At 45.3% G+C, this 18,959-nt stretch overlaps 1 protein-coding gene across 1 annotated transcript in view; it reads right to left on the reverse strand.

The window, feature by feature from the left end:
- The window catches only part of GNE (glucosamine (UDP-N-acetyl)-2-epimerase/N-acetylmannosamine kinase), a 34,425-nt gene extending 29,835 nt beyond the window's left edge, over window positions 1–4,590 (reverse strand). Inside the window, exon 1 of the mRNA XM_055790894.1 lies at window positions 4,442–4,590. Within this exon, the coding sequence (XP_055646869.1) occupies window positions 4,442–4,492 (51 nt within the window). The 5' untranslated portion in view covers window positions 4,493–4,590. The remainder of the gene's footprint in view (window positions 1–4,441) is intronic.
- Window positions 4,591–18,959: the final 14,369 nt, after the last annotated feature.

Here is an 18,959-nt window from a genome sequence, read left to right on the forward strand (position 1 = left end):
GGCTTTTATCACAGTAACAAATTCAAAAGGCAAGTTTGCAAGACTAAGCTTAATTCTTTATGCAGCTTTCAGTAGGAGCTAAACCTATGTTGTTTCTGCTTCTTTCCTACTGTATTATCACAATTTTAAAGACGGAAGATACTAAAATTACCATGTTCCAGTAGTGCTACAGTTCTAATTTTGTGTTCTGCCCTGCACCATGCAGCCCTCTGCCCTCACTCCAATCTTGCTTTCAGTGGGTGCAAAGGGACAAAGGGTGGACTGCGTTGTCTGTTCAGTGAGAAACATCTGTGTATGTGGGTCTGTGGAGGCTTGTGAGCTCTAATAAAGGTGCAAGAGTTGTGCTGTCTCAAAGCAGGAAGTCCAGCAGGCTAGACGCTCGGAGAAAAGAAGGGGAGGAGCCAGAAATGATCATCTAGTGGTAAAACTGCCCAATTTTTCCACTTAAAATTGGCATACAGTGTTGAAAAGAAAGGTAAATAGCTAGCACTAAGGAGGAATACTACAGCAAACTCTGGCCTCTTTTACTAAGTAACTTCTGTGTAGTGAACAAGTCTAGAGGTTCCCATTTGCTTTTCTTGTCCAACTAGTATCTCTTTTTTACATTTTTCTCAACCTTTCTGAGGATCTTTGGCATCCTACTTGCATGCAGCTGTGTTTTCAATGTGGCTGTGGCTGAAAAATATTTGAACTATTATGTCTCTGCTGGTAATTCCTAATTTCTAATTTTAAGGGGTACTAATTCTACTACATAATTAAAAAAGATATATCTGTTAAGCAGAGATGTATTGTTAGGACTAAAGAATGATAATAGTAACCATGTATTTCCATTTTGTTTCCATATTAAAAGGATATGTTTTGTGTGTAGCTTGCTGACTTTTACTTGGCTATTAACTGCACTAAGAAAAAACCTGAAAGAAGACAATGTGATTGTAAAGATGGTTACAGTACAAAGCATATAGTCAGTTTGCAGTTTTAAAGAGATGAGGAAATTTTGAGAGACAATATAAAATGGGCAAAGAAGTGTAGCTGTAACTGTTCACTAAGGGTATATATGAGTTATTCAAATGTCTTGTTTAAGCATATGACTTTTAAAGCAATGTTAAATCCTAAACTATTACATGGCTATTATAATTTCCTGAAACAATTTCAGATTTTTTATTTGAAGAAGCTTGCAGGATTGTAATGGAAAGCTCAAATGTCTGTCAAAAGTATTTTTTTTCTGTATCAGGCATCACACAGAAGTATGTCTTGGGTTTTAATTCTGGGTCAAGAATAAAATGTCCTGATTTTTTGTTTGGAGTATCTGTAGCCCTTATTTTCATTACCAGTAACCTCCAGAGACAGTTTTGTTTTTCCAAACATAAAGCAAAAGGCAAGGAAATGTAGAAACAAGCATACAATTTTAAGAGATACTATCTCTAAAGAGTGGATACAAAGCCTTCAACTAACAAAGCTTTTGTAAATGTGCTTTACTTGGACAGGCAGGCATGACCTTGTAAATGATGAAAAGCAAATGTCTGGAGTTCAGGATGACATTTAGTTTAGTTTTTCCTTACAAACATTCTAATGTAAAACCTCGGAGGATATGCAAATGTTCTATAGTTTTCATGAGCACCCTTGGTTTCCTTAATGTGAATGGGGAGCTTTGTTAATTTTCACTTCTGTCCCTAAGCTGGTTTACTTTTTAGCATCTGATGTACTGACATTTAGGAAAGAAAAAAAAAAAACCAACAACCACATGTTAAATGGCCATTTACTTCTTTCCTTCCTTCTTTTTGGTACTTATCTGGAAAAAAAAGTCACATGAAAAGCATCTGGGCCGGGTGTTATTTTGACTTAACCTTCAGGGTAGTCTAATTCTCTCAGCTGGAGTTGCTATTCATGTTCTTTTATTAAAGGTTTGATTTAGTACTAGAAGTTTTAATGAAAGATGGTCCAGAATTACAAAGAAATAAAAGCAACTGCTAAAATATTTCCTAATTTTGCAGGAAGGGCAACTCTCCTGATAGATGTTCTGACTTCAGCACACATGTCCATAGGCTATGCAGAGTCCCTCTGGGAAGACCATACACCATCCATTATCCCAAGGACGTAGGAGGCTACTCAGAATCATGTGGTTACAGAACAGTTTCTGACTGGCCTGGCTGCTAAGGCAGTATATATTAGAAATTCAGCCTGAATGTCCCTGCCATTTGGCTAGCGAGACTCCATGTTGTGAGAGGTTCTCCGTCTTTTCCTGTACTTTCTGAAACCTCCTCATGTGTCTCTGAAAGGCAGTTATGAAAGACTGACATTGTGTATCATGCTCTCACACCTGTATTTTCCCATACAAAGTTCTATGTTCCATCTCAGTATCTTATAATGGAATTGGAAGAAAAAGAACATGATTTTCGAAAGGACATTTTGTATTTTCAAAACTAAGTACTTAGTGGGAACATCACTATGACTGGCTTCTACCACATGAAATCATGCTGTTTTATGGAAAAAATAACAGGGATCCTTGACTCTGCCCTAGTCTCTTTTTTACACAACCCATAAAAATCCCCTTTCCTTGAGTAGCACAGTGCTGAGGGGAATCTCTTTTCCTTCATTATTTCCCCTAGTGTGAGCTGCCAACCTTCTTACTAGCTAAAGTTCTCCAAGCTGCTGGTAGACTTGTCAAGTATTATAAGCAAAAGAAGCAATGCAGCAGAGGTGAGAAAACTTCTGGTAGAAGAGCGGTCCCAAGTCAAAAAGTCCCTTTAGTTTTTCCTTACAAACATTCTAATGTAAAACCTCGGAGGATATGCAAATGTTCTATAGTTTTCATGAGCACCCTTGGTTTCCTTAATGTGAATGGGGAGCTTTGTTAATTTTCACTTCTGTCCCTAAGCTGGTTTACTTTTTAGCATCTGATGTACTGACTTAGTGGTGTCACATTTGATCTTAAAGCACCAGAAGGAAACAGTGCTACAGGAGGGCAAAAAATGTTATTGATTAATTTCTTACTTAAAAATCAGGACAACAAGCAGTTTTCAGTGCTTGGTGAAATGTATTTCTTTAAAGCCTAAACCTGAGTTCTAGATGGATGTCTTTACTGGAGAACATATAAGGTGATGATACTACTCTCACCTCCACACCTGGAGCCAAATCCGAATTCAAAGCTGGTTGGGAGGCAAGAGGGAGGATATGCAAAGAAATATTTCAAAGGAAGAGGTGTTTCCAGCTGACATGGTAAGACATTCAGATTCGAATGTGACAGGCCTTCTTTGCCTAATAGGAACATGTATCTTGTTTTGTATTTTGGCAGACATCACCTCTGATGCCTTTTCTGCACGCCTTCCGCATGCAGAGAGCCATATCCCCTGGTAGCTTGAAACACCTGAAAGGCAGCCACAAAACCTGCTCTACAGGTGGCAAAGCAAACAGCCTGGGGCAACAGCACCAGCAGAAGGACTTCTTGCAGTGGGAGTGTGCTTGCCAAGGGGCAAGGAATCAGGACCACCCCCGGGGGCATTGGCTGGCTCATCGGTCCTCTCTCTGTTCTCTTTCAAACCTTTCTGGACCTGCTGTCCTTCTCCCGGCTGTATGCCTCTTCTCTGCCTTTCCTTCAATGTTGCATTCACTTCACTTGTTAGCTGAATGCCTTCTGACAAAACCTACCTAAAAAATTACCCCACAGAGCTCAAGCCCCTTATTACCCGGCCTGCATTCACGTCTCTTCTCCCAACGCCTGCACATACCCTGCTTGGATGTGAACCATCTGAGGGGCCATGCCTTTCTCCCCGCCGTGCCTGTACAGCACGTGGGATGGTGGGTCCGTTCCTCATTGCCACGGGTACATCAGCAAAATGAAACTGAATAATAATCCTAAAACCCTGCCACCACCTTCTAGGTAGTACCCCAACACTGGCCAGTCCAAACCTTATCTCTCGTCTCCCAAATAACGGACAAGGAAGTGACAGTGACGAGGCACAGAGTGCTAGCTTCGGGAAGGTCACCAGCACCCCGCAGTTTGCTACGGACTGAACAGCGAGGAACCCGGGAGCGCGGATACAAAGGAGCGACCCCCGAGCACCGTTCCCCGCAGAACTTCTGCACGCCCAGCGCGTCACCGGCGCGGCCGCAAGCCGGCACGTCAGGCGGAGGAGCGGAGGCACGGACAGGTCCCGCACCGGCCCCGGAGGCGGCACCTGCCGCCGCCCCCGCGCCGACCGGGGTCCGCCGCCCGCCCGGGTGCCGGCTCAGCGCCCCCCGCAGCGCTGCCCCGGGGCCGCCGGCAGGACGCTGCCTCCCCCGGGAAGGCGCGGGCCGCCCGGCCGCTGCCGCCGCCCCCGCTCGCCGCCCGCCGGGGCACGGCCGCTGACGAATGGCAGCCCCGCAGGCGGTCCCCCGCCCGCACCGCCGGGCCCTCCCCCCACGGGGCCCGCCCCGGCGGCCAGCCGTGCCGCTGACTTACGTGGGGGCCGCGGAGAGGCGGCTCCCGGCGCGGCGGCGCGTTGGTCCCCATGGCGGGCGGCGGGTGCCCGGCGCCCCGCCGCTGTCCGGGCGGTTCTGCCGCTGACACGCCGCAGCCGCCGGGCAGCCGCGGGAGCGGCACCCGGGGCCGGGGCCACGCCGGGCCCGCCCCACGCCGCAAGCGCCGCCTCCTCCCGCCGCCGTGTGGGGGCCGCGCTCGGCCGTGGAGGGCGCCGCGGGTCGAGGGGCGCCGCTGCCGGGCCTACCGGCTGCTCGGGATGAGCCCGCGCCGAGCCCGGCGGGGTCGTCAGGCGTGCGGGGGACACGGCTTTAGCACGGCATTTGCAAAGGCCACGCCGGTACCCCGGGGGGGCAACGTGGGAAACGGGGGTCCGTACCCGCGGTGCCCGTGTGCTGGGCGGCATGGCCTCCTCGGGCGTTTGGGCCTCGGGGAGCCATTTCCCTGCTGGGTACCGCTGCACGCACAGCAGCGCGGAGGTACAGGAGGTACAGGCGGCCTCGCTGCTGCCGAGCCTACACTCTGTACCACCAGCTCGCACCGATGACACCTTGCGGTTTGAACGTTGCCGAGGCTACCCAGATCCTTTCAGGACATGAACCACTAGCTGCCTCAAGGCAAGGAGCTTGGGAAGCACATACGGCACCTGCATCAAACGAGGGAGCCTGCCGGGCGCACGTCTGGGAAGACAGTAGCTGCCAAAACTTCAGAAGTCTGATTCCAGCTTCTTCCCTTCATATACGCCATTTCGAGTCTGTGTCTTCCTGTGGCTTCTTTGTAGCTGTTCCTCTGACCGCTTTCAGGTCCCAGGACCTGCAGGTTTGCCCTGTCCCAAGGGAGCCCTGCAGTCGCCCTTCTCACACAGGACCCTCAGCTGCCATAGGCACCTTTGTGATCCCTGACTTGTCATCTTGGGGTACTTGCAGTTCTTCGTAACTGTCTTTTGATACCCAGTATGTGGGCCTTAGTGCTTGCAGAGAGATCACTTGTGTCCAGCCATTCTCTCCTTTCCTGCTTGTTTTTCCTGAAACACATGCATTCAGCATAATGTACATTTATAGCAGAAGCACCCCAGTAACCAAGTCAATGTGCCGCACCCTTAAATTTTACTGACTGGCTCTTCCTCTGTGACCAGATTTATACCTATACACAATTCAAGAATAGCCACCGTGACTATAGCTGAGATATTTTTTTAACTGGGGATCAATGTGCTATGCTGATGTCGGTTTTAACTCATCCCTATATAGTCATGGCAGTTTATAATTTTGTGTCATTTTGTTAGCAGTGTCTTTCTAGCTGCTCATTTTATCCTGTTATATGTCTACAAGGCAGGCTGCTAAATAAAGCATCAGAAACAAAGGAAAAAAATAAAGCAGCAACTGAAGACTTGAAGAGGATGAGCACGTGTAGAATTAGAGGACCAGGAGGTACTTCATGAGTTTGCTGTGAACCTTATATTGCAATTTTTTCCCATTTCCACATACATACATATATATCCGTGTGATTCTTCTTTCACAAGGTATTTCACTTGTGAGTTCTTCTGCTGCTTTTAAGCTTTCTGCTTTCTTTATCTCAGAAAAATACCTTTTTTTTTCCTGTCTGCAATCTAATCTGAAACCCACCAGTGTTACACTGTTCTACTGGAGTCACATCCTACACACACATGCTTGCAGTTCTTACTGCTTCTCAGCACTGAAACATTTGCTTAACGTATTCTTTTCTCCCATGGCTGCATTATGCATGTGTATGCATACACATTAATATATATGCAGGTACATGGGGTTTTTTTGAATGTGTTTGCCAGTTGTGGGAAACAGCTTGTTCAGTAAACAAGCTGTATTCTGTATTCAAATTTCCCTGTATCAGATACTTGGTTTCTAAAATCTCTCCATTGTTGAAAAAGGAGAACGTTATATTTGGAGCCTGAGGCTGATTATCCCTGGGACAGCACTATGTAGAAGGAAGAGCCCAAATTCCTTTGGGCTTGTCCAAGCCCAATTCTCTTCTTACTGCACTTTTCCACTTTAGCAGATGTTTGTCATCCTGCTTCTCCAAATCTCATTGCTCCTTTGCCTGGCATGGGACCTTTATTTCCTACTCTCCTGACGATTAATCCACTTCCAGAGTGATAGGCCTTTGGTTTGGGTTGATACTAATGTAAGTTCTTTTTATTTAAGTCAAGTGCTCCTTTGGTACTGTGTTATGTAGCACTGTGGAAAGTTTAAGTCAGGAACTGTGTCTGCTGGGCCACTTCCGTGTTAGCTTTACCTCCCAGTATAAGGTCTGTCTTTTTCTTTTCCTGAAACTTTGCTAGAGAAGGAGCCCCAGAGCACAGGATGTTAGTCTGAGACATTCTTGAGTCTGCTCTGAGAACTAACCAAATGCCTTGAGACAAACGAGCATACTTATGAGCTTGCAGGAACAGCCATGTGTTCTTGTCCTGGTCCCCTGTGCCATATAAGTTGTACTAGTGTTTTTGCCAATATGCAGGAAAACATGACCACAGGCTTGGAAGGTGCAGTACAGTACCCCCCAAGGTGTTTGAGGCTCTGTACCAAAGTAGTGTGAACAGCTCGGTGTTACATGCCTTTGTCTTGGCTTTCTGAGCTGAAAGATCATTGTCACTCTCAGGCAGGCTGTACAGACATACATGTCCAGGCATGGTAATACGTAAGTATAGGGGTTTCGGGAGGGTGGCTGAGGGATGCATAGAGGGCACCTTTGAGAAGGTTTTCCCTTACTGTCCCTTGGCTCAGAGTAGCAACAGGTCATTTCTGTGATTTGTTCACCACTCCTTCTCTGCAGAAATGATAAGCATAGGAGGCGGTTGTGTTGTCCCTAATCTTGACCGAGCTTATGAGTCACCTAAGGATGTACAAGTTATTTGGGCCTAGCTGAGTGCCTATCTTCTCACACAGAACCAGATGCTCCAGTGCCATATCTCACCTGGTCTTCTGGCCTCTCCTTTAAAGAACAAATCTTGGTAAAATGTTGTTGCCCAATGTCCACTCAGCCTACAGTCTAAAAAATTATTACATTTTTAACAACACTTTGATCAATTTTTATCAGTTTGGTAGTTTCAATTCCTCCCTCTCTTCCCCCCATTTAATCAGACCAGTGGCTTGGGGATGGAGTTAATCCCTGTGAACAGGGGTGTTCTTCTGGGGAACAGGCTGCATGATGAACTCTAACTGTGCTGCTTGCATTGCCGGTCAGGCTGGGCAGCTGGCACACAGCTGACAGCAGCCCAGCTCTCTGGTAACGAGAGGGGAGAAAAAAAAGGCTTTGCCTTGCGCAGTTGTATAGTATGTTAAAATGAGGGATAGTGTAGTGATATATAGGATATACACTGATGGCTTCAAACATCCCTGCCTGTTCTCCACACCCCTCCACCGGCCTTTCCCGTTGGAAGGCAGGTAGCGCCCCTTCCCCTGCCGGTTCTGCCTGGGCTTTCAACAGCAGCTGAACAGCTTCACTGGATCCCCTGTTTTGCAGGTTATGCAGTCTGGAGTACTCTGCCCTGCCTAAGTGAGCAGGCATTTGCCTTAGAGGAAGCTGAAATGTGGACCTGGAGGTTTAGCAGCAGTTTTTTTTCTGCTTCTGTATGGGAAATCAGAGCCTCGAGCTGGTGTTGAATCTGAGAGTAAATGTTAACTCTGCTGACCCCTTCTAGGGTATGCTTACTTTTCTCTGCTTTGGGGCAAGGAGGGACAGAAGGCACCTTTCAAACAAACTCTGATTAAACAATTAACCTTGCTATACTAGCTTTTCTTGTTCTGCCCTCTTTGTCTCTTTATTTGCCTCCAGGCTGTTCGTGTGAAAATGGCATGTGAACAAAATGAACTCAGAAGAGAACGCTCTTATGTAGTTCATGAGGGCTCAGTTTCAAAAATGTTGCTGCAAACACTGCAGGAATTCAGGATAACAATTAGGACAGTGAAGTTACCTAAGCAGAAAGAAAGGGCCTGAACTTCCAGAATGATAGAAACCTAAGAGGTGGTTTCTGCGAACTGCTGCAAGGAGGGACTGTGTGCTCCTCAGGCCAGTTGGGCGCTTCCACTGGCCCTTTTCATTTCCTGCTTAAGAGCCTGGCCAGGCAGTCTGGCAGGAGTGGAAAGGGGATCCTGTGCCCACAACAGTGGGGTCTCCGGGTTGAGAGGAAGGTGAATGGGAAAGCTCTGTGTGGAAAACACCTGGCTTCCCAGTAGCTTATTCAGATTCAAATGGATGATGAATATTTTAAAAAAGGCCAGAGCTCCATCCGAAAGTCCAAGGGTGTTAATATGGTAAAGACAGTTGAGTTTCTATAGCTAGTGGCATACAGTGTGGTGAATGGCTAACACATTTAGTTAGCCACAACTCACTAAAATTAAAATAAATAGCATCTGAAATATAATAGCATCTCTCTGCTACCAGGAGAAAAACATCACATTTATTTACATGTCTGCAGTCTGTTCCAACACTCTGAAATCAGATCTTACTCCTGAGTCAGGTTTTGGTTAAGTCCTTTGTTGTGATCCCAATAATGTGGCTGTATGTAGTAAGGTTCTCAGAGTAATGATTTAGTACACAAGCTACGTGGTGCCAGAGGAAAGCATGTTTACATCTGCTTTTCTAATCTGAAGATTAGAAAAAGCTCTGCTGGACCTGCAGGATCCTGCACAGCTGGAGTTCAAGGAATTATTTGTAATGATGGTTATCTTCTGACTGTTCAGACAGCACTGAACTACAGTCCCTGCTTCATTCTTGAGAAGCAAGAGTCTGGGAATGCTAGGTTTATATATGTGTGGAGGCAGGCTGGAGTTAGGATTCATTGGAGATAGCATGGGATGTTTACCTAGAAAACAAGAAGGTGTCCTGTATTAAAAAAAAGGGTCACATTTTGCTTGCAGATTTTCACCTGGGAAGACTGCAGATCCCCACATACATTGGCAACTTACATTGACACTTGCTCTGGTGCTAGAAAAGGCAGATGAAGTCACCAAGTATTTTGAGGGAGTTGAGCAATTAGCTCAAGGAAAGCCACATGGGTTTCACGGTTTGCTAAAGAGGTCTGTGACCATATGCAGGAGTCATGAGGTCTAGTTAATCTATCAGGAAACAGATCCATGCGACATCATGATGAGGCCAGGTCACACATGATTTTTTATGGGAAAAAGCATGCAGAAAAGAGCACTTGGTTGTTACAAAGACAACACATCAGTTAGAGGATGGTCCTCAGACAACCTCTGCCCTTACCCAAACTTTGGAAGATACCTTTACCAGCCTTCTACCTCACTGCTATGATGGGGTATAGCAGAGGGACTAGCCAAGACCCAGCACTTCCCAGTAACCCTGGTTCTTCACAGAGTTGGCTGTTTGTGGAGGGAGCGCCATGGTCAGGTGTCTCTGAGCATGACAGCACTCTGGCTGGTGGTCTCAGAGCTCCCTGTCAGGTGTTCTCTGACAAAGCAGTGAGAGGCACTGAGCACCTCTGTCCCAAGTCTCAGAGTAAGCCTTACCAATTTTGATAAACCTTTTGACACTGTCTCCCATAAGATCCTCAGAGAAGCTGATGACATATGGATTTGATGAGTCGACAGTGAGGTGGACTGAAAACTAGCTGAATGTCCAGGCCCAGAGGGTAGTGATCAGTGGCACAAAGTTTGAGGCCAGTAACGAGTGGTGCACCCCAGGGGCAATACTGCATCCAATACTCTTTCAGCATCTTCACTAATGAGCTGGATGATGGGACAGAGTGAACTCTTAGCAAGTTTGCAGATGACACCAAACTGGGACGAGTGGCTGATTTACCAGTGGGTTGTGCTGCTGTTTAGCAGGATCTTGACCTCAGACTTAGCAAAGAGAAGTTCAAAGTCCTCCACTTGAGGAGGAATAGTCCCCTGCATTAGTATATGCTGGAGACCAACTAGCTGGAATGCAGCTTTGCAGAAAAGGACCTGGGGTCCTGGTGGACACGAAGTTGAATGTAAACCAGCAGTGTGCCCTTTTGGCAAAGTAGGTGGGTGGTTCCCTGAGCTACATTAGGAAGAGTGTTGTCAGCAGGCTGAGAGAGTGATCTTTCCACTTTGTTCAGCACTGGTAAGGTCACACCTGGAGCACTGTGTCAAGTTCTGGGCTCCTCAGCACAAGAAAGATATGGAGCTACTGGAGAGAGTCCAGCGAAGGACCACAAAATTTATTAAGTGACTGGAGTATCTTTCATATAAAGAAGGTTGAAAGAGCTGGCACTCTTTCAGGGAAGGCTCAGGGGGAAATCTCATCAAAGTGTACAAATATCTGAAGGGAGAGTGTAAGGAAGAGGGAGTCAGGCTTTTCTTAGTGGTGCCCAGCGACAGGCAATGGGCACAAACTGAAGCACAGGAGGTTCCCTCCAAACGTCAGGAAATACTTTTTTACTGTGAGGGTGGCTGAGCATTGGCACAGGTTGCCCAGAGAATTGGTGGAGTCTCCATCCTTGGAAATTTTCAAAAGCTGCCAGGACATAGAACTGGCAACCAGCTCTAGGTGGCCCTGCTTCAGCAAGGAGGTTGGACCAGATGACCTCCAGAGATTGCTTCTAACCTCAGTCATTCTATGATTGTGTGATAGAAGTTGTAAAGTACTGAAGACACGCAAAAGATCCTACAGGTCATGTGTCAGCAGCTGAAGGCCATGAAGGATGCTTAAAGGTCTCTAAAATGATACCAGACACCTATGTTTAAACAACTGAAATTACTCTCTGAGGGCAGTAACTTCTCCACAGAGCAAACTTGTTCTACTCAGTGTTCCAATCTGTGGAAAGACAGGGGCAGGATGTGGACCCTATTGGAGAGGAAGAAGATATTTGACTTGCAGGTGTTGGCTTGTTTGGTGTGTCAAATGACACATTGCAGAAATTCCTGCAGACCTTTTCCAGCCAGATGGGTTTTCAAAGTTGTTTTTACTGTGGGTTTTTTCCATATTTTTTTTTCATGGTCAGGTTTGATGCTATTGTTCGGTGTTTTGGGTCCTTGTAGGACCAAGAGCGTGTTTAGCTTTTATGGTGGCAAGGGACAGTTTGAAACATGTGGCCTTAGGCGTCAAGCTAGAAAAGTTCTGGGAGCCTAAATACCTTAATAGATCTGGTCCTTGCTGCTTGATACTTTAAAGGTGGAGATTACAGTCTTGGTGGCTTTGAGACAAGTGCCTGGACTTGGTGCTTTTGGAGAAGTCTGAGCCAGGAGACTCTGACTGTGTTGAAATCAGGGTTGGGTACTGGTGTCTTTAACTGAGGGGCTGGGCTTGGAGTCCTTTTGGGATTTGGGATGTGCTAAATAGCAGGAAAACCCCCCTTTATTGATAAGAGAAAATTTCCAGGACTGTACTACAGTTGCTGACAGGCACACGAACTTTCCATCCTAGATCACCTGCCATCCCATCCTGCCTATTTCTGACTACAAGCTAGACTAAACCAGAAAGCTACAGACACCATTATACTGGAATCTTTTTTTGTGGAGAATTTTAGATGTTTGATTTTTCCTTTTGCCTCATGTGAACTATTTGACAGGATGTCCTTGCTTTCATGACTGTTTTTTACTGTTGGAACAGGCCCAAAATGAGAAGGCCTAATTCTGTCACAAGAGTTTAGGTGAAGACCTGAAATGTATTGGATATGAAATGTACTGAATCTATACCTCCAACAGATCTTTGAAAATCCAGGGGTGGGAAAACAAGCCCAAGATAATGCAGATTTCCTGTATGTAGCTGGTAGAGTAGGCATTATTTGTGGACATCAGGCAGAAGGGAACATATACTAGAGTCAAACTCCAAGGAGTATTTGTTAAACAAGTTTTCCCACAAAGACAGAAAGGCAGAGCCATCTTCTTGCAAGTCACTATTCTTGCATTAAATGGAGTAACACTGATTGTACTGTGTGAGAGCAGCCCTGAAGGTGAGTTCATACTTCATGTTTGAGATGAACAGGGCACTGAGCAGGTCTTTTTGTTCTTGGCAAAGGTATTTGGAATAAGCTGTGTGGCTGACTCTCCTACAAAGAAAAGACAAAGCTTGCATACATATTGAGGCTGGTTTTTTTGAGTTCACCTCAAAAATAAGTGAGGTCCTTACTTACTTTAGCACTTTGCTCATCCAAAATTACTGGATGCTGTACCAGCAAATTGCTTTGGCAACAGTGCAGCTCTGCGAGTAAACATGTCTTACACTTGTATTAGTTTTGCTCCAAGAGCAAGATATGGTATCTCAATAAAAGCCCAGGTCTGTGACCCAGATGAACCCCTCCTGTGGTATTTGTGAGCACTGCTTTGTTAACACTGCTCTTTGGCATGCTCCTGCCCCTCAGAGCTGTGTTGATAGAGGTGGTGGTCTGAAGCTTCCTTCTGGGTCCTTCCAGAAACTGACAGTACAGGTCCTCATTGCAGCAATTCATTCTGGTGCTTTCATTCCCTGAATGTCTGTTGGAACTTGTTCCTGAGGCAGTATTGAAGAAACCCTAAATCCTAGCTCTGCAGCTGAGCTGTTCTGTGGCTATGTGCTGCTGAGCTGAGGGACATCTTACCTGTCTGTGCCGCAGAGACAGGAAGGCTCTGGAGGACATTCTTGTTTATGTTATGTCCTCACTGGGTTTTCAGTCCAAGTGAGGACCCTAGCAGACTTTTCTTTAGGTGGGGCCAGCAGGCTAGTGTAAAGGGAGGGTTTAGGAAGAAGAGATGTAGGGTCTAAGTGACACCTCTTCACAAATTCTGTAGTGAAAGGCTACCTCATTGATTTCACCAAGCTTCTCTGACATTCACTGCTGTACAGACCCAAGCACAGGGTCCTGATGTGTATATCCCCCTCTAAGCTTTCGAAAGATACTCTTTTCCCAGGGCCCCAGGGTATCCATCTTCATAAATGTTATGTATACTTCTAGAAAAGGTAAGAAAGCATGTGTAGGGTGCACAAGTTTCAAGCATTCCTAGTATTAAATTCATTGAAAACTTTTATTGCTCCATATGTTCTGCAATTACTCACGTATGGGCTTTCTGGTATCTGTAAAGTTTTTTGCAAATATTTTCTTCTTTGCATTTCAATTACTTCCAAAATAGTCAAACTGAAGTACTTCACAAAGGAGGAAAGTAATTCATCTTTGAGAGGGTAGACTAGAATATTTCAGACTGAAAGAGATTTTGTTTGAGAAAGTTATGCACAATGAAGAAAGTTAGAGGTGCTGAAACACATCGTAGGCCTAGCTGAATTCTTCTCAGCCTGGTTTTGGAAGACATTTTTGACAACTAGGTCTTGCTGAATTTCAGTTGAGGAAGGGCAATTTCTGAAAGCTACTTTGGCACTTCAAATGTAAAAAGACACCATTGCAGTTTTTGAATATGCACTGGAAGGTACTGAGATTCAGAACTCCCCTTCCCTCTAGTACCTAGTCAATTGGGATCTAACTCAAGACCTTCCTCCATCTATAGGGACTGCTGTGTATTTGAGAAGCTGATGCTATGATGACCAGCTTTGTCCTGAAGCAGAATGCTCTGAGGCTGTTAAGAAACTGAGTGCAGTCACTCTGGACGTCAGCCCTGGCTGAAGGTAGGGAAAGTATTAACAGACCTGTAGGAGGGCTGGCAGGACTTTAGGACTTGGTACCACCTGTGTGGGCTGTTGCCTCTTCCTCTGTGTTAGAGGACTTTCAGGGGTGGCACGTCATGGCACAGCAGGAGCCAGAGCATGGTGAGCAGCACTTGTTTTGCTTTCTTCTTCCCTTTAGGTCACACAGTTGTTTTAACAAAGAGGTATACTTCTCACACCAGCCCGCAACCCCACCCTCTTGTGTACGTAGTGCCACAGCAGCACTGTGCTTAGCAAACTGCTGCTGCATGTTCTGCAGCCTGTCTAATGGTGTAGTGGAAAAGCAGTGTGTGTGTGCTTTTACTCCTTGCATATGACCCTTCTCACAGGGCTCTGTTTAAGCTGCAAAACTCAGGGCTACGTAGTTCTCTTAATGAAACAGCAGCAAAGCTTTTCTGTGGGGCAAGAATCTGCAGTCAGGGAGAGAAAGCTGTAATACTTGTGTGAGAAGATATGCCTAGCAACCCGACAACTCAAGATTGGCAGTATTTGGCTAAAATCTGCAGCATATAATACCTGACACAGACCAGTTTTTCCCTTCTTGAAGAATACAGATAAGAACAAATCAAAAGTGGCTCACAGAACCTGCTTCAAACATTCAACAGTGAGCAGGTTAATGGGCAGGGCTGTGGTCAGATGTCCTGCTCTGGCTGCTGGTGATTAGGTATCTTTCAGCCACTTCTCCATCAGACCTGGGATGTCCACCACCACTACATAGATGGCTGTTTTTAGCATAGCCAATCTATATGACCCAGTTTAGACACATATTTAAGCTAACTCTAGATCACTGTGGCATCCATCTGTATGCATTTGCACGTGCAAGTTGTGCTGGCCAGACTGAATGAATAAAAGTCTTTTGAATTTAACTACTTGAATTTAAGCATATACTTCTTTCCTATTGAAATCAGCATGAAATCTGTCTACATCTTGCTATTTTTCTGACTGTTGTTGCTCATTCATCTTCACTCTAGTTGTACTGTTAGGCCTCTCTTGTTTAAGAGAGCTGTGAAAAGCTACAGTGTGGGAACACCTTACAACCTTAATTCTGCATGTCTTAGTTCTTAGGGCTTCTCCTTCTAAGGCCATTTGATGACTGTAGGATGTGGCTTTTGAAACCCACAGGTAACAAGGTGTGTGCATAACATTCCCTTATTCATGCAATTTTACTAGCGTGTTCATAGAGAAGAATGTATTGGTAGGTGATATAATTTATGTCAGAATTAATAGCAGTGTCGCATACCTATAAACACTTTCATAAACACAGAACATTTAATACCTAAGTCCAAGATTCTCAGCTGGTGAAGGCAGTGGGAGATCTGTTGCATAAAACTTCCAAAAGACTCAACACATGGAACTGTTCCCCACACTTCTACAGGAGATGCTGTACTCTTCTCCCTGCTCCAAGTCCTGGTAGTTACTTTCCATTTCAAATGGAAAAATAATTAACTCCTGAACACAAATTTAGTTAGATAATTAATCATGACCATGTGAGCAGGATATGCTAGCTTTTTGTCAGAGAGAAATGAATGCTGCTGCTTCGAGACAGGTGAAAGGGAATCATTTTATTCCCTTTCACCTCGTAGATTCACTGACACTAGAAGCTTCCTTGTACTTACATTTATTTACCTAGCCTCCAGGAACTTAATTTTTATTTGCCTCAAAGATGTCATCAGAAAATGACTCACTCAGTTTTCCTTTTCAGCAGAAACCCAGCTGATCTGTACCTGAATGTTTGTTATTAGTCAATCACTATTTTGATCAAGGGGTGTTGTGTTTGTTCCTTAACCTGTACCTCTTCCAGTACATATTTCACAAGGGGTTGGGAGAGTATTACATGCTCTAACAGAGATCAGGAGGCGTTTTCTCTCTAGAAATTAAGGAAATCTAAAAGAGTTAGTGTCAAAATCCTCCATTACCTTTTGGGAGAATAACAGTATAAAAATTAAGTATCTGGGATTCTCTCTGCTTTGCCTTGTTCTTTTTCAGTTCATTTGAACCCAGTTTCTTTTTAGGAAGAGAAACACAAATACATTTCCTGATGGTGCAAGGACCTTATGATCTAAGGAGACTGTCCAAGAAAACCTGTACTGTATCCTGAAAGTCTGCATACCTACAGTTGCAAGCACAAGGGAGTCCTTCAGGGGTTTCTTAATGGACTAAGCTTAGGGACAGTGAGGAAAGCTATGAACATCTACCTTACTATGGCCTTTTGCAGGGAACGATTGCCTCTGAGAAATGCTGTGTGATAGGGTAAGGTGGGGACTTCCCTGTCAATACAAATTGCTCTATAACTACGTCACAAGAACTGGTTCAGTGGAGTAAGAGTGGTGCAAAGCAGTGGGGGAGGTACTCACATGGGTCGTCTGGGTTGTCTTTGTGAAGCTTCACGGTGTGTTTTATTCAGGTCTTGCCAAACAGACTGTGCTAGAATGTAAAAAGTCAAAGTGGAGCCGAGGAGTGCAAGGACCAAGAAGAGCTATAGGCAAGTGTCTAGAATTCATCTCCAGCAGTAATGAAGGGACCAGGAAGAAGTGATTTTAAGTAGAGAAACCAAGTCCCCTTTAAACTGGCTACCTCAGGCACTGTTACCTCTTTTTGATGTGGCTGAACACAGCTCAGAGTAGGTTAATGGAGTCTTCCTGGGAGAGTTCACCGCAGCTCTGTGTCTCACTCCTATGAGTACAGCATTTGAAGCCAACATGGGTATCATGACACATGAATGTAAACATGGCTTCCCCAGAAGATCAAAGGACAGGTCATGGACAGGAAGGCCACGTATCAAAGGAAGCTGTAGGCAGGTTCACCTAAATTAAGCTGAATCTTTTACACTGGCGAAATTTGGGCTGCGTTTGGACAAGGGCTGCTTGCAAGGATAGTCAAGAAGCACAGTGCTGTCAGTGTTAGCAGTTCAAGTGCCAGTCTCATGGTCCTTGATGTCTGAATTTGGATTTGGCATTTCTGTGATCCTATTCTGTTTGTGTCAGTGGGTGACTAATCCTCATTTCCTACTGCAATGTTCCAGCCTCAATAAAGCAAATGTTAACATTCAAGATAAAACAAGAATCCACATGCTGGACCTTTGGACCTCTGGCATATATACTTCTGATACAGAAGAAAAATCATGCAGTTGAGGTGGACAATAGCTCTATTCATTGGCAGAACAGGGAGGCTCAGAACCTAGTGTGCTGAGAGGTGCAGTTTGCTATGGGGCTTCCATACTGACAGTGGACTAACTCAAGCATTTTCCTGATGCTGCTTCTTTGATCTGCCAGTCCAAGGTTTTGTTCCAACTCCAGCTGCAAGCACTGCACAACAGGAAAGCTGCAGTGATACTGATGCAGGGCTTGGAGGATGCTTCTCTGTGGAACAATGTGCGCTTGGAGCTGATGGGCTGTAAGGCCTGGAATTTTTGCCTCAGCACCTTACTTTTTTCCAGGACAGTTAATGAGCAAAGCTGTGGTGGAACTGTGGTGGTATGTGATAAACTTAGCCCTTCTGAATAATTTGAACTGCGAAACAGAAGCTGTTATCTTCTAACAAAGCAGAGTTCTTCATGCACAAAACTGCATCTGAGCCTGTGGAGGCATTTCCTTGCTTAGTATGGGCTACAACCTGTAATGCATTGAGTCAATAAATGTTTTCCTCCTCCATAAAGTTTATTGTCCTTGATGTTTTTCAGATGTTTATTTACCTCTGTCTTTTTTGCATTATTTAGTCAGTCCCACTTGTAAATGTAGAGCTACATTTGTTTTCCATTCTAAGTTTTACTGTTGTCATGTTTCTGAAGGTGATGATAGCATCCTGTGGTGCAAGGTGCAGCCAGGAAATTCAGGGCACAGCTCCTACCTCAGACAGCAGACAGACTCTGTGTCAGAGCTACTGTCACGTGGACAGGCCAGACTGTGAGGAGGATGAAATAACACGTGGACCTTGGCAGGAAAAGTCTTAGCTCTTCTGCAGGAGGCAAGGGGGACGAGGAGTAGTTGTCTAGAAATAGTGTCAAAAGGTCCTCAAATGCTACGTTTTGTACAGTTCATTCCCACTTCGGAGCACTGTTCAACTGTTAGAAAGATGATCTAGGTCAGAGTCACAGCTGTCTGAAGAGCAGGTGCCACAGTACTTGCTGTATTCACAAGGCCATGCAGCCTTTAATACAGAGTCCTGGTTGCTACTGTTGCTGAAGGGAATCTTTCCACTCTTCCAACCACCAGCTCAGAGCAGTCAATTAGTGAAATGTATGAGCTGAAAATAAACACGATGCAGTAGTTCTGAGAACACCACCTGTTTTACACAAGGTAACTGAAAGGTGTTTCGCAGACCTATGGCAGCCACACATGCAACTTTTCTACACAAGCCAGTCTGAACGGGTCTTTAAAGGTCATTATCTCTATGCAAATGTGCAATTTCTGGTTCTGTACCTGGCTCTCTTGTCAGCTTTCTCCTGGCTGTGCAGAGAGATGAGATGATGCTCAGGCTTATGTTAGGCAGCAGAAGCTCAGCTGTCAGCCTGCCTGTGCCAGCCTACAAGCAGCAGTCCCCTCTTACATCTTGTGCCTGTTCTGGGTCTAGGAGGACAGGAGTGTGACAGTTCCTCTCATGTCAAACAGAGCAGGGATAAGGGCCACGTGCAGCAGCAGGCTGTTCTGTGCCCAGGAAATACCCATGTTGGCATGTTCCAGCTAAATACTGAAATGTTGCATGTTGCTTCTTTCCCCTGTTGGCTGGATCACACCATGGTGAAGTATTCAGACCTGGCTGAGGTATGTCACTAAAGCTCCAAGGGATGTATTTTCTCTTTTCATCTGTTTCATCTATTCCTATATGGCTGGCTTGCCATTTGGTGAGGGCTTTTTATTTGGACTGTCTTCATTTCACACCTGGATCCTCACTGTAGTTGCTCCAGCTGCTT

Source organism: Falco peregrinus, chromosome Z (assembly GCF_023634155.1).
Source record: "Falco peregrinus isolate bFalPer1 chromosome Z, bFalPer1.pri, whole genome shotgun sequence".
Lineage (NCBI taxonomy): Eukaryota > Metazoa > Chordata > Aves > Falconiformes > Falconidae > Falco > Falco peregrinus.